Source organism: Salmo salar, chromosome 11 (genome assembly GCF_965601325.2).
Source record: "Salmo salar chromosome 11, fSalSal1, whole genome shotgun sequence".
NCBI classification, from domain to species: Eukaryota; Metazoa; Chordata; class Actinopteri; order Salmoniformes; family Salmonidae; genus Salmo; species Salmo salar.
The window spans coordinates 77,720,684-77,744,492 of record NC_138301.1 but is presented as its reverse complement, the minus strand read 5'-3'; the positions used below and the strand labels follow the sequence as shown (position 1 = coordinate 77,744,492).

The window sequence follows — 23,809 nt, the reverse complement described above, 5'->3', positions numbered from 1 at the left end:
GCTTACTCACAGGTGTTTGAAGCATTCTAGATAGCTAATTAGCACAGGTGGTCACCTCTTGAGCATGGAGATAGGGCCGTGTGGGAACCCTAACCCTATCAAGGTGTGTATCAATTTAACCTTTTTATTTTATTTTAGGCCTGATATGAAAGATTAGGTCCTCACGCTTCCAAAACTATACCACAAGCGATGCATGTAATGTTCAGACCATGTTTCGTTGATCTTAACAAAACTCCCCCCTACAGAAGCACCTATGTCCAATGTGTAATGTAATGGAACTGAGAGTCATGATCAAAGGCTAGCTTGCTAGTACCTAATTGGCTATGAAGAGGCGTTACTGGCTAGCCCACTGGCACTGGCTAGCGTAGCTAGCTAGTTACCTTCACAACAAGACATTGTGGAAGTAGGTATCCCATATTAGGTACTATTACTTGGATAGATCAGAGGCAGAGGTTGCAAGCATAGAGGTAGATACCAGCAGCATACCACCCTGCATCTCACTGCAGGCTTGCTTCTGAAGCTAAGCAGGGTTGGTCCTGATTGGTCCTGGTCGGTCCCTGGACATTGCCCTGTGTAGGGTGCCGTCTTTCGGATGGGACGTTAAACGGGTGTCCTGACTCTGTGGTCACTAAATATCCCATGGAACTTATCGTAACAGTAGGGGTGTTAACCCCGGTGTCCTGGCTAAATTCTCAATCTGGCCCTCATACCATCAAGGTCACCTAATCATCCCCAGCTTACAATTGGCTCATTCATCCCCTCTCCTCTCCCCTGTGACTATTCCCCAGGTTGTTGCTGTAAATGAGAATGTGTTCTCAGTCAGCTTACCTGGTAAAAACCGTTTTAAAACCGTTTGCAAGTCATTACAAGTCATTATTTGGCAGTGATTGTGCAACCCAAAGACACATTGTGTCACTCTGTGAACAGACCATGTGTGGAGCCCCCTTTCTCCTCATAGGCAGTACTCAATGAGTTGGATTTTTGTCCTGATTGTCCTCCCTTTTACCAAAGTGTGCACTTTCAAACTTCCATGATGAGGAGTTTGCAAGTGCACACCATAAGACAAGGGTGGAGAATTGGGATGTAACCCCCATGCACTCTCTCAACCACCTATACGCCTATTCCTGTAGCTGAGGGTTACAGCGATATTACAATGAGGGGATTCAATTAAGCTGGCCTGGGTGGGCAGAGATTGCACCAGGTGAAAGTGATTGTTTTGAAAATCGGGCTGCCTCCCAGGTGTGAGCCGGGTGCCCTGGTGAAGCCGGCTCAAAACAAAGTGACGTTTGTCAAGAATGTGGAGTAATGATTTAGGATTCAGAGTGTTGTTTGCTCTTGGTAAAAAAAACTCATATTTACCTTTATTTGCCTTCCCAAGTAAAACTAGTAAAATTCTATCATATACTTTATGGAAAATACATTTTGCATGTTTCTGAACAATGAACCATGATGTCTTGTTGACGATATGACTTGGCGGCGCAGATTACTGTTCGTGTTGAGCAGGGCGCTCCTCCCTCACCGCTTTCGGCCATTCATGTCACGAGCCATAGCCCGGTGCACCCCGTTCCAGTTGAATTAAACTCCCTCAATATAACTCTAGTCTATGACATGGAAGTGTACACAGTATAATAAAAATATAATTCTATTCCTATTGTAGTCCCATGATCCTCCCCCACTGAGTTATTGTCTGTTACATTTCGTTTATTGTAAGTCAAGCTTTCGTTTGCATGCCAGTAAACGTCAACCTTACAGTATTTAATTATTATATCGCAGGGGACAGTAACAGAGACTTTGTAAGGGGCAGATAATCTATGATAGAAATTGATTATGAGTTCCTGTTGTCTGATTTGAAGGCTACAAAAGGTATTTTTGGAAGAAAAGCCTTTTCTATATTAGCTCATTTTCCCCAGACCTGACAGTGTGCCTTTCAATTAATCTATTTTGTGTTCCAACCCTAAGGAAACTATGATGACATTTCTGTGTACGGGCAACCCCAACAGCTCCTCCAGCAGAAGCTGCTTCCTCCTGTCTTCCAGATGCTGTTGACCAAGTTGTCCACCATCTGACGGGTAAGGATGTTCTCCCATAGGAAGCAAGGCCTGAAGGGGTACCAACATGGCTGAAAGATGTATTGATACCCTGATTCCCCCCCCCCTTCCAGTGGTCTGCACTGGCTACTCCCCTTCATAGAATGGACTAAAGAGCAATGGAATTGTACATTTGGTTAATCTAGTTCAGTGTTCCTATTTCTTGCCTAATGGACAACAGTGTGGACATTGTCATCCCTATCTGTGCTGCAACACCTAATTGAACTACTCAATAAGACCACACTTGGGTAAATGGAGTGAATGAGTGATTGGTTACGACAACATGCACTAAACCGGAGCATACAGTTAGTGTGAACAATAAAAAACAGAAGTGAATTGAATTGTGACTAGTTTACTTATGAGTTGTACATTGATCATCTGTATTTTAGGTTTCCATCCATGCTGTCCATTTTGCATAATTTGTGCTCCTTTTTCACAGGCGGTTCTGGCTGATGACCTGTCTCCATAGCTGATAGAAACCGAAAAGGAATATCATCCCCAATGATACTGCTAATATTAGTAACTGTACTGATGAGGAACAGGAGGGCAGGCTTATCCATTGTCCCTGAACTGCTTGAAGTGTTCAGTCAAAATTACAGTGCCACTTTGTTACCGCTAGTCACATGTTCAAGAAGATGTTCTGCAAAAATAATAACAATACAGAGATGTTCTTGCTCTTCAATGAGGTTCTGACAATCATATGTTGGAATCCATTATAAAGGAAACCTACAGTAGTTGAACACTTTGTGTAGATAGTAACCTGTTTGTTGAACGCCAGTGATTTTAAGAACAAGAATAACTATTACCTGTAGGACAATGTCTCTATCACAGGTCACCAAGGGTAAATTAACCTGTTAGGGCTAGGGGGCAGTATTGACACGGCTGGATAAAAAACATACCCGATTTAATCTGGTTACCACTCCTACCCAGTAACTAGAATATGCATATACTTATTACATATGGATAGAAAACACCCTAAATTTTCTAAAACTGTTTGAATGGTGTCTGTGAGTATAACAGAACTCATATGGCAGGTCAAAACCTGAGAGATTCCTTTACAGGAAGTGGCCTGTCTGACCATTTCTTGAACTTCTTTTCCATCTCTATCATTTACTAAGGATCTCTGCTCTAACGTGACACTTCCCACGTCGTCCATTGGCGCTCAGAGCCCGGGAAAAAACAGAATGTCGTCATTCCAGCCCCAGGCTGAAACACATTATCGCCTTTCTCAAGTGGCCGATCAAGGGACACTGGCCTTATGCGCGTGACCCCGACCGCCCCCGCCTTTGGGATTTTTTCCTCTGTTTGCCGAAAAGGAGATTCCCTGTCGGAATATTATCGCTTTTCTACGAGAAAAGTGTCGTAAAAATTGATTTTAAACAGCGGTTGACATGCTTCGAAGTACGGTAATGGAATATTTAGAATTTTATTGTCACGAATTGCGCCATGCCCGCGACACTTCTTTACTATTTCGGATAGTGTCTGGAACGCACGAACAAAACGCCGCTATTCGGATATAACGATGGATTATTTTGGACCAAACCAACATTTGTTATTGAAGTAGCAGTCCTGGGTGTGCATTCTGACGAAGACAACAAAAGGTAATCAAACTTTTATAATAGTAAATATGATTATGGTGAGTGCTAAACTTGCCGGGTGTCTAAATAGCGAGCCCGTGATGCCTGGGCTATGTACTTAGAATATTGCAAAATGTGCTTTCACCAAAAAGCTATTTTAAAATCGGACATATCGAGTGCATAGAGGAGGTCTGTATCTATAATTCTTAAAATAATTGTTATGCTTTTTGTGAACGTTTATCGTGAGTAATTTAGTAAAATGTTAGCGAATTCCCCGGAAGTTTGCGGGGGGTATGCTAGTTCTGAACGTCACATGCTAATGTAAAAAGCTGGTTTTTGATATAAATATGAACTTGATTGAACAAAACATGCATGTATTGTATAACATAATGTCCTAGGGTTGTCATCTGATGAAGATCATCAAAGGTGAGTGCTGCATTTAGCTGTCTTCTGGGTTTTGGTGACATTATATGCTGGCTTGAAAAATGGGTGTCTGATTATTTCTGGCTTGGTACTCTGCTGACATAATCTAATGTTTTGCTTTCGTTGTAAAGCCTTTTTGAAATCGGACAGTGTGGTTAGATTAACGAGAGTCTTGTCTTTAAATAGCTGTAAAATAGTCATATGTTTGAGAAATTGAAGTAATAGGATTTTTAAGGTTTTGAAAATCGCGCCACAGGCTGGCAGTGGCTGTTACGTAGGTGGGACGCAAGCGTCCCACCTAGCCCATAGAGGATAAGGCATATCCTTAATAAAATATATTTTCATGGCTAATTGTGCATGCCTCTCATTTTCCACTTAATATGCAATATAGTTATACCTATGGCTTGCATAACCAACTCAGTGCCCTTGTTGTTAGTGTCCTACCTAAGAGTTGAAGGTTGGACAGTTCGATCACTGGTTGGCACTCAAGATAGATTGAGATTGATTGGGGGTAAGGTCCTGTGATAGACTAGCGTCCTATTCAGGGGGTGTACTTGTACATCAAGCTGCCTCACATTACAGAAACAGGAGATATGCTCCTGCTCCTATGAGCCGTTGTGGCTCACACAAGCTAAGGCTCATGCAAAGCTACCCTCTTACTTACTTTGGCTTACAGCTTTAACAGTATTGAGTCAAGGAATAGCTTTACTGCTCAATAAAATCTGGTGTCACTGTACTGAAGAGGCAGAGCAAGCATGTGGGGTTCTTATCTCCTGTTGGGATAACCTATGGTGCCATGACATATGTAATAAACCAGCAGTTTTTGTAAATACTCTCCCACCAAGGACGCACTCAAAGACTAATGGCCAAAGGGGTCCTTTTCACTCTCACATACAGTCACTGTATCAACAAATATATATGTGTATATATATATCTACAGTGCCTTGCAAAAGTATTCATCCCCCTTGGCATTTTTCCTATTTTGTTGCATTACAACCTGTAATTTAAATTGATTTCTATTTGGATTTTATGTAATGGAAATAGTCCAAATTGGTGAAGGGAAATGAATAAAATAACTTGTTTAAAAAAAATAGAAAAATAGAAAACAGAAAAGTGGTGCATGCATATGTATTCACCCCCTTTGCTATGAAGCCCCTAAATAAGATCTGGTGCAACCAATTACCTTCAGAGGTCACATAATTAGTTAAATGAAGTCCACCTGTGCAATCTAAGCGTCACATGATCTGTCACATGATCTCAGTATGTATACACCTGTTCTGAAAGGCCCCAGAGTCTGCAACAACACTAAGCAAGGTGCACCACCAAGCAAGCGGCACCATGAAGACCAAGGAGCTCTCCAAACAGGTCAGGGACAAAGTTGTGGAGAAGTACAGATCAGGGTTGGGTTATGAAAAATATCAGAAACTTTGAACATCCCTCGGAGCACCATTAAATCCATTATTAAATAATGGAAAGAATATGGCACCACAACAAACCTGCCAAGAGAGGGCCGCCCACCAAAACTCATGGACCAGGCAAGGAGGGCATTAATCAGAGAGGAAACAAAGAGACCAAAGATAACCCTGAAGATGCTGCAATGCTCCACAGCGGAGATTGGAGTATCTGTCCATAGGACCACTTAGGCCACAGAGCTGGGCTTTATGGAAGAGTTGCCAGAAAAGTCCATTGGTTAAAGAAAAAAAGAAGCAAACACGTTTGGTGTTCGCCAAATGGTATGTGGGAGTCTCCTCAAACATATGGAAGAAGGTACTCTGGTCAGATGAGACTAAAATTGCGCTTTTTTGCCATCAAGGAAAATGCTATGTCTGGCGCAAACCCAACACCTCTCATCACTCCGAGAATACCATCCTCACAGTGAAGCATGGTGATGGCAGCATCATGCTGTGGGGATGTTTTTCATCGGCAGGGACTGGGAAACTGGTCAGAATGGAAGGAATGATGGATTGGGCTAAATACAGGGAAATTCTTGAGGGAAACCTGTTTCAGTCTTCCAGACATTTGAGACTGGGACGGAGGTTCACCTTCCAGCAGGACAATGAACCTAAGCATACTGCTAAAGCAACACTTGAGTGGTTTAAGGGGAAACATTTAAATGTCTTGGAATGGCCTAGTCAAAGCCCAGACCTCAATCCAATTGAGAATCTGTGGTGTGACTTAAAGATTGCTGTTCACCAGTGGAACCCATCCAACTTGAAGGAGCTGGAGCAGTTTTGCCTTGAAGAATGGGCAAAAATCCCAGTGGCTAGATGTGCCACGCTTATAGAGACATACCCCAAGATACTTGCAGCTGTAATTGCTGCAAAAGGTGGCTCTACAAAGTATTGACTTTGGGGGGGTGAATAGTTATGCACGCTCAAGTTTTCAGGTTTATTGTCTTATTTCTTGTTTCACAAAAAAAAAACATTTTGCATCTTCAAAGTGATAGGCATGCTGTGTAAATCAAATGATACAAACCCCCCAAAAAATCTATTTTAATTCCAGGTTGTAAGGCAACAAAATAGGACCACTTGGGACTGGTTACTTGAAAAAAATTAAAACATTTTTATCAGGTTTTCAAGTTTTTCTTTAAGAAGATTAGTCTATCCACATTATCTGCAGTGAGCAGAGCTCGGCTTGCTGTGACAATGTCAGCTGCTGTGGAGAATAGCCTCTCGCTAGGGACAGAGGTCCCAGGCACAGCACCTTGCTAACATGGCAACATGAGGGTATATTAACTCTTTGGTCTTCCACCATGTAAGTTGATCAGCATCCAGGAGAATACAGTCCACTTCCCTGTATGAGGTCACTTCCTCCTCTATGACCTTGACCATTGACTTGGTTCCCTGCTCCTGGGTCATGAACAACTCCCCTAAAAGCTCAGCCATGGCAGACTTATTTTCTGGAGGAGAACCCTTGTCGTTTGCCGTCTCTGGAGAGAGGTTTGGCTCTTGTGGTAGCTGTGGCTTGACCCTGCAGAATTCAATTAGATGAAAATGACTATCTCTGAAGTGGCTTTAAAAATATGATTTGTTGTTAGAAATATATATCAGACACTATTATAACAATTACAATTATTACTTTATAATTAATTGTTAAATCACTAAGTAATAAAATAATAAATGCCACATTGACAAAATAAATACAATACCTGTTGTATATTGGTCACAATCTCTGCTGTGTAGACTCAGACGAGCAGCAGCATCCAGGTGGAGCAGGGACTTGAACTGGGGGTCCAAAGCGGTGCTCTTGTGTAAGAAGTATTGGACACCAGGGTCAGCATATCTAGGCTCCAGGTTAACTCTGATAGCAGTCTTGACATCCCTTACTGTGGATTCATCTTCATCAGATGCCACCATTGCTTTCAGGATCATTGTTTTCATAGGCAGGACCATGGAAACTGATGCTGAATGCTCTCAATGCATATCAGTGTTGTGACCGTTTTGAGAGGTTTGAACACTGCTAGTCTTATGTCATTTTCAGACAAAGTCACTATCTTTGACATTCTTCCTCACAGCTTGATCAGTCAGTGTAGAATACACCGCAACTTTCTGCTCAAGGTATCGCTCAACCATGTCATGGCTTGAATTCCATCTAGTAGGGACATCTTGGATTAGTTTGTGGTTTGGCAGCTCCAGCATCTCCTGTTTTGTCTTGAAAACATGTGCAGCAGTTGTGCTTTTATGAAAGAAGGATACCACCTTCCTGATCTTTGCTAGGAGGCAAGAGATTGGATTCACTGACATTGCTTTTTGAGATGCTAGATTAATAACGTGAGCAAAGTAACCTATCTGTGATCCAATCCAACGAGTGCAACTGCATTTACAATATTTCTAGCGTTGTCAGTGGTCACAGGAATCGTTACATTATCCCAACCTCCACACTGCAACTATTTCCCGTAGCTCTTCCCCCAAGTTTGCAATGGTGTGACTACTCTCAAGGGGACGTGTTTGAAGGACATGGCTTTTTATCTCCCACTCTGCCGTAATGAAATGAGCCGTTACAGTAAGGTAGCTCTCTGTAGCTCTAGACGTCCAACTGTCTGTTAGAGCAACAGACCCCATTTCTGACAACTCGCTCTCAAGTTGTTCTTTTGTTTTTTGTTTAATTAAGGCAGGTATCAATGTCTGGGGAAAAATGTGTACAGGAAGGAATAATGAAGCGCGGCTTGACCACTTTAAACATGTTTCTGAACCCCACATTCTCTACCACAGAGAAGGGTCTCATATCTTCCGCTATTAATTTTTCTGTCACTGCATTGATTTATTTTGCCCTATCGGAGTCAGCTGCATATTGTTGCCTGAAGGCTGTGGGGAGTAGTGGTTGCCGATTGGTTGCCGTTTAATTTTTTTGCCTAGTCCCACCGATTGGCACTTTGGGTTGATGTCGGCGCAAATGAGTAGTCATGTTACTCATATTGCCACTCGAATAGGCTATCGGCAATGAACAGAGCCTACATGTTGACGTTTTATCCACCACTCGTTGGCAATCCCCGTTATAGTTCACAGGGAAACCGAAATGTTCCCAGACGGCAGACCTCAATGATACTGGGGCGTCTTCCAGTTCTGGCTCGCCAATGCTTGCCATGTTGCTTCTTTGCATTTAGCTAACTGATAATTCCTTCATAAGCTAATTGCTGCTACGACTAACTAATGAGCGGAGCTGCATACAGCTACGAGACAAAACAACTTTTTTTTAAGACAAGTTTATTACTATGTGGATATTTTTCCCACGTAAAGTTATATGCCATTGTTTTATTCAATAATATTTTTTTACAATGAGATATATAAACCCAGCAAACAAAGAAAAGCCCTCTCACTGTCAACTGCGTTTATTTTCAGCAAACTTAACATGTGTAAATATTTGTATGAACATAACAAGATTCAACAACTGAGACATAAACTGAACAAGTTCCACAGAAATGTGACTAACATAAATGGAATAATGTGTCCCTGAACAAAGGGGGGTCAAAATCAAAAGTAACAGTCAGTATCTGGTGTGGCCACCAGCTGCATTAAGTACTGCAGTGCATCTCCTCTTCATAGACTGCACCAGATTTGCCTGTTCTTGCTGTGAGATGTTACCCCACTCTTCCACCAAGGCACCTGCAAGTTCCCGGACATTTCTGGGGGAAATGGCCCTAGCCCTCACCCTCCGATCGAACAGGTCCCAGACATGGTCAATGGGATTGAGATCCGGGCTCTTCGCTGGCCATGGCAGAACACTGACATTTCTGTCTTGCACGAAATCATGCACAGAACGAGCAGTATGGCTGGTGGCATTGTCATGCTGGAGGGTCATGTTAGGATGAGCCTGCAGGAAGGATACCCCATGAGGGAGGAGGAAGTCTTCCCTGTAACGCACAGTGTTGAGATTGCCTGCAATGACAACAAGCTCAGTCCGATGATGCTGTGACACACCGCCCCAGACCATGATGGACCATCCAGCTCCAAATCGATCCCGCTCCAAAGCACAGGCCTCGGTGTAATGCTTATTCCTTTGACGATAAACTAAAATCCGCCCATCACCCCTGGTGAGACAAAACCGTGACTCTTCAGTGAAAAGCCCTTTCTGCCCGTCCTGTCTGGTCCAGTGACGGTGGGTTTGTGCCCATAGGCGATGTTGTTGCCGGTGATGTCTGGTGAGGACCTGCCTTACAACAGGCCTACAAGTCCTCAGTCCAACATCTCTTAGCCTATTGTGGACAGTCTGAGCACTGATGGAGGGATTGTGGGTTCCTGGTGTAACTCGGGCAGTTGTTGTTGCCATCCTGTACCTGTCCCGCAGGTGTGATGTTCGGATGTACTGATCCTGTGCAGGTGTTGTTACACGTGGTCTGCCACTGGTAGGACAATCAGCTGTCTGTCCTGTCTACCTGTAGCGCTGTCTTAGGTGTCTCACAGTACAGACATTGCAATTTATTACACTGGCCACATCTATAGTCCTCATGCCTCCTTGCAGCATGACTAAAGCATGTTCACGCAGAGGAGCAAGGACCCTGGGCATCTTTCTTTTGGTGTTTTTCAGAGTCAGTATAAAGGTCTCTTTAGTGTCCTAAGTTTTAATAACTGTGACCTTAATTGCCTACCGTCTGTAAGCTGTTAGTGTCTTAATGACCGTACCACAGGTGCATGTTTATTAATTGTTCATGGTTCATTGAAAAAGCTTGGGAAACAGTGTTTAAACCCTTTACAATGAAGATCTGTGAAGTTTTGGGGATTTTTACGAATTATCTTTGAAAGACAGGGTCCTGAAAAAGGGACGTTTCCTTTTTTGCTGAGTTTATGTGTATATATTTTCCTAGCTATAATATATGATGAATGTATTCTTCAGTGCGCAGTGCGTACCAAACTGTGCACCGTGGACCCTGTATCGAACGGTTCAATACGAATACATGTACCGCTTCACTGCTAATATATATATATATAATTTGTTACACCAGAATGATTTTAGTTGGTTATTTCCATCTACTCATCTCTTAAAATGTGTTGACTTGCCTCTCAGCATAGCCAGCTAGCAAGTTAGTTAACATGTCTCAGCTAGCTAGCTAGCTAGCTAGCTAGCTACATATACTAGCCATCATTGCTAGTAGTTTGCAGCAAGCACCTTGCCCGATCTGTCTCCCCGTGTCTTCCCCCGTGAACTTCTTGCTCACTGGCTTGCCTAGCCAGCATAGCAAAGATGATCTGAGTGATTCAGTATATAGTACAGCTTCACCAATTTCTCTCTGATAGTGATGTGCAATTCGCGAAAGCGTCATTATTTTTGAACGACTCTTTTTACCAACTCGAGAGTCGTGAATAGTTTTTCTGAGTGACTCATTCATTTTAGTTGTTTGTTTGACCTCCTACAGCAGGATTAATACACGCTCTTCCGGCTCAACGGCTCCAGAGACATGCTCTGACCATCAAGTGTCTGTAATATGCACGCAGGGAAATAGATCATGAGCATAGAGAAGAAAAAACATGTTTAGAACTGATAATTGATCGCATGGTGCAAGAGTGAATGCAAACAATTGATTATTGAATGTTATCGATGAACACAGCTTTGTAGAACCAAAACATACACAGCCTCTGCTCAACACACCTGAACTCGAGAACGAATTGTTTGGGGGGCTGCAGTTCGCGATAAGCCCGCTATGGTGAACGATATGTTAACGAGAGGCTTGTAGAATCATGACTCTTTCGAGTTTTCAGTTCATTGTTCACCGGTAGAAGGTCATGCGTGTTCTGGGCATTACTGACTCATTACTGACATTTAATTTTTAAATGTGTCAGTGTTGTACTGGATAGTACCATGGAAATGCAATATTAAACACACTGCTATTTCTTTTGAAATTGGCAGGCATTATGCATAGTCAATGATGAAAATGATACTTTGAATTTTGTCACAAAAAATGCATACCCACTTAGCAAAAGCAATTGCAAACATATTATTGATTTATCATCTGCCCATAAGAAATTTAAGATTGAATTAAGTCACTCATAGATTTCCATAGCTGGAAGCATTTTCCAGTTCCCGTAAAGTGTGCCTAGGCAATGGTTGTAAATAAGTTGAGTTTCTCCTAACACTGTCCATATGAGAAGGAAATAGACAACGAGACAGCAGAATCTAGCCAATTTTGTTTGGTTAAACCCGGACGACACTGGGACAATTGTGTGCCGCCTCATGGGTCTCGCGGTCGCAGCCGGCAGCGTCACAGCCCGGGATCGAACCTGGGTCTGTAGTGACTCCTCAAGCACTGAGATACAGTGCCTTAGACCGTGGCACCACTCAGGAGGCCCACCATAAGGATTTTTATTGAATTAACACCACTGCACTGATTTAGCATAGGCTACATTTTCTATTAATTTGACATTGTGCCACAAACATGCATAATGCTGGTGTAACCCATTTGGATGTGCATAATACTGCTACAATATAGATGTCATCATTACGCCTTATCTAGCTCAGCTCATATAATCTAGGTAGTACTTGTGTAGTAGTCAACAACAGAAATAAACACAGATTTTTCAACCATTTGTGGGTGTGTGTCTGTGTGTTTGCACATTTACATTTACGTCATTTAGCAGACGCTCTTATCCAGAGCGACTTACAAATTGGTGCATTCACCTTATGATATAAAGTGGAACAACCACTTTACAATAGTACATCTATATCTTTTTTTGGGGGGGTAGAAGGATTACTTTATCCTATCCCAAGTATTCCTTAAATAGGTGGGGTTTCAGGTGTCTCCGGAAGGTGGTGATTGACTCCGATCTCCTGGCGTCGTGAGGGAGCTTGTTCTACCATTGGGGTGCCAGAGCAGCGAACAGTTTTGATTGAGCTGAGCGGGAACTGTGCTTCCGCAGAGGTAGGGAGGCGAGCAGGCGAGAAGTGGATAAACGCAGTGCCCTTCTTTGGGTGTAGGGACTGATCAGAGCCTGAAGGTACGGAGGTGCCGTTCCCCTCACAGCTCCGTAGGCAAGCACCATGGTCTTGTAGCAGATGCGAGCTTCAACTGGAAGCCAGTGGAGTGTGCGGAGGAGCGGCGTGATGTGCGAGAACTTGGGAAGGTTGAACACCAGATGGGCTGCGGCATTCTGGATGAGTTGTAAGGGTTTAATGGCACAGGCAGGGAGCCCCGCCAGCAGCGAGTTGCAATAATCCAGACGGGAGATGACAAGTGCCTGGATTAGGACCTGCGCCGCTTCCTGTGTAAGGCAGGGTCGTACTCTGCGAATGTTGTAGAGCATGAACATACAGGATCGGGTCACCGCCTTGATGTTAGCTGAGAATGACAGGGTGTTGTCCAGGGTCACGCCAAGGATCTTAGCACTCTGTGAGGAGGACACAATGGAGTTGTCAACCATGATGGCGAGATCATGGATCGGGCAGTCCTTCCCCGGGAGGAAGAGCAGCTCCGTCTTGCCGAGGTTCAGCTTGAGGTGGTGATCCGTCATCCACACTGATATGTCTGCCAGACATGCAGAGATGCGATTCGCCACCTGGTTATCAGAAGGGGGAAAGGAGAAGATTAATTGTGTGTTGTCTGCGTAGCAATGATAGGAGAGACCATGTGAGGATATGACAGAGCCAAGTGACTTGGTGTATAGCGAGAATAGGAGAGGGCCTAGAACTGAGCCCTGGGGGACACCAGTGGTGAGAGCACGTGGTGCGGAGACGGATTCCCGCCACGCCACCTGGTAGGAGCAACCTGTCAGGTAGGACGCAATCCAAGAGTGAGCCGCGCCGGAGATGCCCAACTCGGAGAGGGTGGAGAGGAGGATCTGATGGTTCACAGTATCAAAGGCAGCAGATAGGTCTAGAAGGATGAGAGCAGAGGAGAGAGAGTTAGCTTTAGCAGTGCGGAGAGCCTCCGTGACACAGAAAAGAGCGGTCTCAGTTGAATGGCCAGTCTTGAAACCTGACTGATTTGGATCAAGAAGCACAATGTTGCACACTGCATGATAGTTCATATGAATTAAAAGAAAAACATTAACCTGTAATGTTTTGTCATTTATGGAATGAAGTAAAGTGCAAATGATGGCACAGGCAGACCACACTATTCAGCACTATACCAGTGTAATATAATTGTTTTATTGTTATTACAATCTTATTGTGAACCAGTAGTGTAGCCAGAAATTTGTTGGTGGGTGGGCCTGCAGAAATGTGTGTGGACCCCAACCTCATGCTATTCCACACATTGAGGCTGAGAGAAAATATTGCATTTTTAAAGCTAATTAAAGCGAAACTATACATTTGAAGTTGGAAGTTGTCACGAGTGTCGTAGGGATTGGACCAAAACGCAGCGGAAACGTGTAAACTCATCTTCTTATTTTATTAACCTCTCTAGGGTAGGTGGCACCAAATTGTCCCACCTACGTAACAGCCAGTGTAATCCCGTGGCTCGTTATTCAAAAACCTCAAAAATGCAAAAACTTCAATTTTTCAAACATATGACTATTTTACACCATTTTAAAGACAAGACTCTCGTTAATCTAACCACACTGTCCGATTTCAAAAAGGCTTTACAACGAAAGCAAAACATTAGATTATGTCAGCAGAGTACCCAGCCAGAAATAATTAGACACCCATTTTTCAAGCTAGCATATAATGTCACATAAACCCAAACCACAGCTAAATGCAGCACTAACCTTTGATGATCTTCATCAGATGACAATCCTAGGACATTATGTTATACAATACATGCATGTTTTGTTCAATCAAGTTCATATTTATACCAAAAACCAGCTTTTTACATTAGCATGTGACTAGCATGTGACTAGCATTCCCACCGAACACTGCCAGTGAATTTACTAAATTACTCACGATAAACGTTCACAAAAAGCATAACAATTATTTTAAGAATTATAGATACAGAACTCCTCTATGCACTCGATATGTCCGATTTTAAAATAGCTTTTCAGTGAAAGCACATTTTGCAATATTCTCAGTAGATAGCCCGGCATCACAGGGCTAGCTATTTAGACACCCAGCAAATGTAGCACTCACCAAAGTCAGATTTACTATAAGAAAAATGTTATTACCTTTGCTGTCTTCGTCAGAATTCACTCCCAGGACTTCTACTTCAATAACAAATGTTGGTTTGGTTCAAAATAATCCATAGTTATATCCAAACAGTGGCGTTTTGTTCGTGCGTTCAAGACACTATCCGAAAGGGTAAATAAGGGTGACGAGCATGGCTCAATTCGTGACAAAAAAATTCTAAATATTCCATTACCGTACTTCGAAGCATGTCAACCGCTGTTTAAAATCAATTTTTATGCAATTTTTCTGATATAAAAGCGATAATATTCCGACCGGGAATCTGCGTTTAGGTAAACAGACGAAAGAAAATAAAGCATTCGGTCGCCTCGGGCACACGCCTAAGCCCATAGTACTCTGATCGGCCACTTGCCAAAAGCGATAATGTGTTTCAGCCAGAGGCTGCCTCGATATCGTTCAGCTTTTTCCCGGGCTCTGAGAGCCTATGGGAGCCGTAGGAAGTGTCACGTTAGAGCAAAGATCCTCAGTCTTCAATAAAAAGAGCCAAGATGAAACACAACTTCTCAGACAGGCCACTACCTGCATGGAATCTTCTCAGGTTTGGGCCTGCCATTTGAGTTCTGTTATACTCACAGACACCATTCAAACAGTTTTAGAAACTTTAGGGTGTTTTCTATCCAAAGACAATAATTATATGCATATTCTAGTTACTGGGCAGGAGTAGTAACCAGATTAAATCGGGTATGTTTTTTTATCCGGCCGTGTCAATACTGCCCGCTAGCCCTAACAGGTTAAAGAAGGAAAACAAAAGAAACACGTATACAAAAACAACAAACGACAGTCAGGTGCACGAACACAAAACAGGAAATAACTACCCACAAATCCCATAGAAAAAACACCCCTCTTAAATAGGACCTTCAATTAGAAGCAGCTGCTTCCAATTGAAGGTCAACCCAATAAACACCACATAGAAATAGACATACTAGAACTAACATAGAAATAGACTAACAAAGAACATGGCCCAACAAACCCTGAAAAACTCTAAACAAACACCCCCTGCCACGCACTGACCAAACTACAATAACAAACAACCTATTTTACTGGTCAGGACATGACAGTACCCCCCCCCCCCCCCCCCCCCCCCAAAGGTGCAGACCCCGGAAGCACCTCCCACAAAAAATAAACACAAAAAATAAACCCAAAAACAAAAAATAATCCTAACTAAAGGGAGGGAAGGGAGGGTGGCCACTGTCACCGACGGTTCTTGTGCTACACCCCCCCCTCCCCAACCTCTTACTACGGAGGTGGCTCAGGCTCCGGCCTTACTCTCCAACCTAACCTGTCCACCCCCACTAAATGCTTATTATATTTTACCCCTCCCGAAGTCTCTGGGCTATGGCGCATCGCTGAAGACCTCGGGCTGGAGGCCGACTCTGGGAGCTCTGGACTGGAGGGTGACTCTGGGACCTCCAGACTGGAGGGCAACTCTGGGACCTCCGGACTGGAGGGCAACTCTGGGAGCTCTGGTTCCGGACTGGAGGGCGACTCTGGGAGCTCCGGTTCCGGACTGGAGGGCGACTCTGGGAGCTCCGGTTCCAGACTTTGGGCCGTCTCTGCCAGCTCCGGACTGTGGGCCTTCTCTGCCGGCTCCGGACTGTGGGCCGTCTCTGCCGGCTCCGGACTGTGGGCCGTCTCCGCCGGCTCCGGACTGTGGGCCGTCTCCGCCGGCTCCGGACTGTGGGCCGTCGCCGCCGGCTCCGGACTGTGGGCCGTCGCCGCCGGCTCCGGACTGTGGGCCGTCGCCGCCGGCTCCGGACTGTGGGCCGTCGCCGCCGGCTCCGGACTGTGGGCCGTCGCCGCCGGCTCCGGACTGTGGGCCGTCTCCGCCGGCTCCGGACTGTGGGCCGTCTCCGCCGGCTCCGGACTGTGGGCCGTCTCTGCAGGCTTCGAACTGTGGGCCATCTCTAGATGGGGCACTGTCGCCGGAAGCTCTGGACGGGGCAATGTTGCCGAACACTCTGGACGGGGCACTGTTGCCAGACACTCTGGACGGGGCACTGTTGCCGGACACTCTGGACGGGGCACTGTTGCTGGACACTCTGAACAGGGCACTGTTGCCGGAAGCTCTGGACGGGGACTGCGCACTGAAGGCCTAATGCGTGGGGCTGGCTTAGGAGGCGCCAGACTAGGGACACGCACCACAGGGCTAGTGCGAGGAGCAGGAGCAGGACGAGCTGGACTGGGCTGACGCACTGGAGGCCTGGTGCGTGGGGCTGGCTTTGGAGGCGCCAGACTAGAAAGACGCACCTCAAGGCTAGTGCGAGGAGCAGGAACTGGATACACCGGCCATGATTAGGCACTGGAGGTCTGGAGCGCACCTCCTGCACAACCCGTCCTGGCTGGATGGTAATAGTAACCCTGCACGAGCGGAGTGCTGGCACAGGGCGAACTGGGCTGTGCAGAGGCCTGATGGCTGCCGTGCGTAGAGCAGGCGTAGGGTAACCTGGGCCTAGGAGGCGCACTGGTGGCCAGATGTGCTGCGCAGGCATCCTCCTTCCAGGCTGGATGCCCACTCTAGCACAGCACTTGCGAGGGGCTGGGATCGCTCGCACCGGACTGTGCGTGCGCATGGGCGAGATCGTGCTCACTTCCACACACACCGACGCTCTCCTCTCCACACGCTCCCCATAATAAGCACGGGGAGTTGGCTTAGGGCTCACCCTTGGCCCAGCCAAACTACCCGTGTTCCCCCACCAAAACAATTATTGGGGGTGCCTCTCAGGCTTCCTTGCCAGCCGTGTTCCCGCATAGCGTCCCCGGTCTTCTTCGCCTTCCTCCATGGTCCTTCTCCCGCTAGTATCTGCTCCCAAGTCCAAAACTCCTTATAGCTCTGCTGCTGCTCCTTCCTCCGCTGCTTGGTCCGTTGGTGGTGGATAGTTCTGTCACGGGTGTCGTAGGGATTGGACCAAAATGCAGTGAGAACGTGTAAACTCATATTCTTATTTTATTAAAGAAGGAAAACAAAAGAAACACGTATACAAAAACAACACTAAACAGTCCCGTCAGGTGCACGAACACAAAACAGGAAATAACTACCCACAAATCCCATAGAAAAAACACCCCTCTTAAATAGGACCTTCAATTAGAAACAACGAGGAGCAGCTGCTTCCAATTGAAGGTCAACCCAATAAACACCACATAGAAATAGACATACTAGAACTAACATAGAAATAGACTAACAAAGAACATAGCCCAACAAACCCCGAAACACTCTAAACAAACACCCCCTGCCACGCACTGACCAAACTACAATAACAAACAACCTCTTTTACTGGTCAGGACGTGACAGAAGTTTACATACACCTTAGCCAAATACATTTAAAATCAGTTTTTCACAATTCCTGACATTTAATCCATGTAAAAATGCCCTGTCTTAGGTCAGTTAGGATCACCACTTTATTTTAAGAATGTGAAATGTCAGAATAATAGTAGAGAGAATGATTTATTTCAGCTTTTATTTATTTCATCACATTCCCAGTGGGTCTGAAGTTTACATACACTCAATTAGTATTTGTTAGCATTGCCTTTAAATTGTTTAACTTGGGTCAAACGTTTCAGGTAGCCTTCCACAAGCTTCCCACAATAAGTTTGGTGAATTTTGGCCCATTCCTCCTGACAGAGCTGGTGTAACTGAATCAGGTTTGTAGGCCTCCTTGATCGCACACACTTTTTCAGTTCTGCCCACAAATGTTCTATAGGATTGAGGTCAGGGCTTTGTGATGGCCACTTCAACGCCTTGACTTTGTGGCTCAGTTGGTAAGAGCATGGTGTTTGCAACGCCAGCATGGTGTGTGCAACGCCAGGGTTGTGGATTCAATTCCCACGGGGGGCCAGTACAAACAAAAAAATTTAATTAAAATGCATGAAATGAAATGTATTTATTCACTACTGTAAGTCGCTCTGGATAAGAGCGTCTGCTAAATGACTAAAATGTAAATGTAAAATGTTGTCCTTAAGCCATTTTGCCACAACTTTGGAAGCATGCTTGGGGTCATTGTCCATTTGGAAGACCCATTTGCGACCAAGCTAAAGCTTCCTGACTGATGTCTTGAGATGTTGCTTCAATATCCACATACTTTTCCTCCCTCATGATACGATCTATTTTGTGAAGTGCACCAGTCCCTCCTGCAGCAAAGCACCCCCACAACATGATGCTGCCACCCCCATGCTTCACGGTTGGGATGGTGTTCTTTACTATTGTTTGTACAGATGAACATGGTACCTTCAGGCATTTGGAAATTGCTCCCAAGGATGAACCACACTTGTGGAGGTGTACAATTTTTTTTCTGAGGTCTTGGCTGATTTCTTTTGATTTTCCCATGATGTCAAGCAAAGAGGCACTGAGTTTGAAGGTAGGCCTTGAAATACATCCACAGGTACACCTCCAATTGACTCAAATTATGTCACTCAGCTGATCAGAAGCTTCTAAAGCCATGACATAATTTTCAGGATTTTTCCAAGCTGTTTAAAGGCACAGTCAACTGTATGTAATCTTCTGACCAACTGGAATTGTGATACAGTGAAATAAGTGAAATAATCTGTCTGTAAACAATTGTTGGAAAAAGTACTTGTGTCATGCACAAAGTAGATGTGCTAACCGACTTGCCAAAACTATAGTTTATTAACAAGAAATTTCTGGAGTGGTTGAAAAACAAGTTTTGATGACTCCAACCTAAGTGTATGTAAACTTCCAACTTCAACTGTAGGTGTGTTGACTGTGATAAAGTGAATGGATTATGAGCTGCTAAATGAACAAATTAATGATATGTTTAGCCATAGAAGCACAGTGAGTTACCTCAATGCGGTCATATTTGTGGCTTATTGGGGGTGTGACTTTCAGTTTGTTATTTTTGGCCACCCATCTTGTAGGAGTGAATGTAATTTCAAGTAATCTGAATGTCATTCCAGTGCACTGCTTGCTATTTTTTCTATCTGATGGTGTTTGCAGGTAAAATACAAATGATGCCCCAGTTGTAACAGTGACAAGTAGAGAGCATAAGACAATCTGACTGGGTGGGCCTGGCTTCCCAGTGGGTGCACCCAGGCCCACATGTGTCTACGGGGCTGTTGTGAGTACTCAACCTGCATTTTTGCTAGCCTTACTAATGAAATATTACTTATGGCAATAAAATGTAAGTATTTGGTATTTTCAGATTTTTAATAGCAATATGCTTTTTGCAGGGCAGTGCAAACCTTTTTTGGTTTTGTTTTACCTGCAATGATCGTGAAGGTTCACCTTTCGACAGGACAAAGCACACAGCCAAGACAATGCAGAAGTGGCTTCGGGACAAGTCTCTGAATGTCCTTGAGTGGCCCAGTCAGAGCCCGGACTTGAACCTGATCCAACATCTCTGGAGAGACCTGAAAATAGCTATGCAGCGATGCTCCCCATCCAACCTGACAGAGCTAGAGAGGATCTGCAGAGAAGAATGGGAGAAACTCCCCAAATACAGATGTGCCAAGCTTGTAGCATCATACCCAAGAAGAATCGAGGTTGTAATCGCTGCCAAAGGTGTTTCAACAAAGTACTTAGTAAAGGGTTTGAATACTTATGTAAATGCACTATTTCAGTTATTTTTTTTATACATTTGCAGAAATGTCTAAAAACCTGTTTTTGATTTGTCGTTATGTGTAGATTGATGAGGAAACATTTTTATTTAACCTTTTCACACGTACCAACAAACCGGTGTGATCATTCTAGTGTTCCCTGCAGCCAAACCGGTGTGATTAGAACACTTATTTAGAACGTCCAGTTTCGATTGACGCAAAAGTCAGCATTTGAGCTAGCCACACTGTTTTTTTCACAGAAACATTTTGCACAAACACAGTCCTTACAAAGTTGTCCTGAATGTGACCAGTTTATGTTTGGATGCAATGTTCAGACATTCACAGAAGCAACCACAGCATACACAATCATCCAAACTGGAAAATCTAGGCTACATTACTCCTAGAGCTAACTGAGGAAAGATTGACATAACACAGCCGTCATATTTAAATAAATAACTCTCGGCTGACAGAAACAACAATATTAGTTATCTAATAGCATTTACTATTTATAATTCATCACATTATGGGTGAGGTCCTCATTGATCTAAATAATTGAGTAAAATACTTTCTATAAAACGAAAGTAATCCGACGATGGGTAGTTTTTGCGCACCGCCATATTTTTTGTTTTGTTGTTGTGTCAACCAAAGATAATAAAGAGGAGACAAGATGAATTTGGTCTGTTTGATGTTTGCATGTTGAAGGGGGTGTGTCGTCTTCGATCATTCACATCCGTTCATTCACTTCTGTAAGTTTACTTGAAAGATGAGTGAAAAAGTGAATCCATTTTAGAATAAGGCTGTAACGTAACAAAATGTGAGAAAAAAATCAAGGGCTCTGAATACGTTTCCGAATGCGCTGTACATGTGACTTCTGCTATCAGAATATGAAGATCGCATTGAAAATCTGTCTGACCACTTCAGGAGGTGTTCAGGGATGCATTGTATGCTGGTCTCCTCAGTCTGGATGCAATCAGGCTACCGAAAGCGCATACAGTGGGCGACATCATCAGCACTCCTCCCACACAGCACTCCTCCCACACAGCACTCCTTTCACTATAACGTTGGCGGAAGTAATTCCTAGCGTTTGACGAATGTGTTTGCTGGCCTCATAAATGCTAGTCAGCCAGCTAATGTTTAGAATTTTTTTTTTTTTTGGCTAGAGTTATGCTAACCTGTTTGCAATCCCTTTAGTGTTGCTTGCTAGCTTTCAGGCTAACTACAGAGGTTAGCTGTCTAGTTAGCTAGGGGGCAGTATTGACACGGCTGGATAAAAAACATACCCGATTTAATCTGGTTACCACTCCTACCCAGTAACTAGAATATGCATATACGTATTACATATGGATAGAAAACACCCTAAAGTTTCCAAAACTGTTTGAATGGTGTCTGTGAGTATAACAGAACTCAAATGGCAGGTCAAAACCTGAGAGATTCCTTTACAGGAAGTGGCCTGTCTGACCATTTCTTGAACTTCTTTTCCATCTCTATCTTTTACTAAGGATCTCTGCTCTAACGTGACACTTCCCACGTCGTCCATAGGCGCTCAGAGCCCGGGAAAAAACAGAATGTCGTCATTCCAGCCCCAGGCTGAAACACATTATCGCCTTTCTCAAGTGGCCGATGCGCGTGACCCGACCGCCCCCGCCTTTGTTATTTTTTCCTCTGTTTGCCGAAAAGGAGATTCCCTGTCGGAATATTATCGCTTTTCTACGAGAAAAATGGCATAAAAATTGATTTTAAACAGCGGTTGACATGCTTCGAAGTACGGTAATGGAATATTTAGAATTTTATTGTCACGAATTGCGCTATGCGCGCGACACTTCTTTAGCATTTCGGATAGTGTCTGGGACGCACGAACAAAACGCCGCTATTCGGATATAACGATGGATTATTTTGGACCAAACCAACATTTGTTATTGAAGTAGCAGTCCTGGGTGTGTATTCTGACGAAGACAACAAAAGGTAATGAAACTTTTATAATAGTAAATATGATTATGGTGAGTGCTAAACTTGCCGGGTGTCTAAATAGCGAGCCCGTGATGCCTGGGCTATGTACTTAGAATATTGCAAAATGTGCTTTCACCAAAAAGCTATTTTAAAATCGGACATATCGAGTGCATAGAGGAGGTCTGTATCTATAATTCTTAAAATAATTGTTATGCTTTTTGTGAACGTTTATCGTGAGTAATTTTGTAAAATGTTAGCGAATTCCCCGGAAGTTTGCTAGTTCCCCGGGGTATGCTAGTTCTGAACGTCACATGCTAATGTAAAAAGCTGGTTTTTGATATAAATATGAACTTGATTGAACAAAACATGCATGTATTGTATAACATAATGTCCTAGGGTTGTCATCTGATGAAGATCATCAAAGGTGAGTGCTGCATTTAGCTGTCTTCTGGGTTTTGGTGACATTATATGCTGGCTTGAAAAATGGGTGTCTGATTATTTCTGGCTTGGTACTCTGCTGACATAATCTAATGTTTTGCTTTCGTTGTAAAGCCTTTTTGAAATCGGACAGTGTGGTTAGATTAACGAGAGTCTTGTCTTTAAATAGCTGTAAAATAGTCATATGTTTGAGAAATTGAAGTAATAGGATTTTTAAGGTTTTGAAAATCGCGCCACAGGCTGCAAGTGGCTGTTACATAGTTGGGACGAATTCGTCCCGCCTAGCCCAGAGAGGCTACAGTAGTTAGCTACTGCCGTCAGTTGTTGTTGTGTTATCATATTTTGCATATTCCACCGTTTGTAGAATGCATAATGGTATTTGAATGTAGCGTGGGAAAAGGGAATCCTGACACTGTGGACATGGTAGACACATTTAAATGTAGGTTTAGAATTCCATGATCAGAAAAGAAAAGCTGCATGAACTGTCAAGTCTAGACATGGCCAGAGTAGACACTTTGGCCTAACCTCCTCAGCTTCTGCCACACAAGAAGAGAAGGATAGAAAAGAGCTGTAAGTTCTGAGCTATACTTAAAAGCCCAAAGTCTCTTTTGTCTTTAGTCTTAGTAGACGTGCTGTGCTGATGTCGACATGCTTTTCCAAACGCAAAATGCAGTGTTGCCCATATTTACTATGTAATACTATTTTTACTATTTTACTATTTAATAACTACTATTTCTTCCACTCTTATGAGGTATGTGTGAAAAACATGTATTTGACTGAAGGTTTTGTGAATAAATGTATATTTTCAAATATACTGTGAGTGTGAATTTCTAAAACTTAAATCAAACTGCATGTCTCATGCTTCTGTACTTGATCTATCCCCTAAAATGAATGGGTCATTTTTGTTTTATATAGCCACATTTCTGCAGTGATCTTGGTTTGGTTCAGATTTTTGACAAATACTACATGTGTTACACCTGCGTTGAAATCCCCAGATATGAGGTCCATATCACTTTGTCTAATTAAGAACATATGTAAGACCACTCTACAGTGCAAGACCGATGGCACTTAGCCACAGAAGGTTCTGATCTTTGCCTAAAGTGACGAAAGCCCCCTCATTCGCTACATTTTGGTAGTTAGTGTCTCTTCCTCAATTCATCTTTCTTTCCTTGATTCCTTGCATGCTCTCTTCTTGTCTCCTATGAAAAAATAATTGAAGAAGAAGGTCCAAGAGGAGGGACCTTG

At 43.7% G+C, this 23,809-nt stretch overlaps 1 protein-coding gene across 1 annotated transcript; it reads left to right on the top strand.

Annotated features, from left to right (window-relative positions):
• The first annotated feature begins 6,807 nt into the window (after positions 1-6,807).
• LOC145858890 (uncharacterized) lies at positions 6,808-21,501 on the top strand. Its single transcript, XM_082957557.1, has 4 exons — positions 6,808-6,813; positions 7,270-7,337; positions 15,800-19,701; positions 19,814-21,501. Exons 1-3 carry the CDS (start codon positions 6,808-6,810, stop codon positions 16,818-16,820), a joined length of 1,095 nt encoding a protein of 364 aa, XP_082813683.1. The 3' UTR covers positions 16,821-19,701; positions 19,814-21,501.
• The last annotated feature ends 2,308 nt before the right edge of the window (positions 21,502-23,809 follow it).

Coding starts and splice junctions, on each gene's coding strand:
- LOC145858890 (XM_082957557.1), top strand. Junction 7,338..15,799: donor GTCCAAAGCGGTGCTCTTGT/GTAAGAAGTATT, acceptor TCCTAACTAAAG/GGAGGGAAGGGAGGGTGGCC.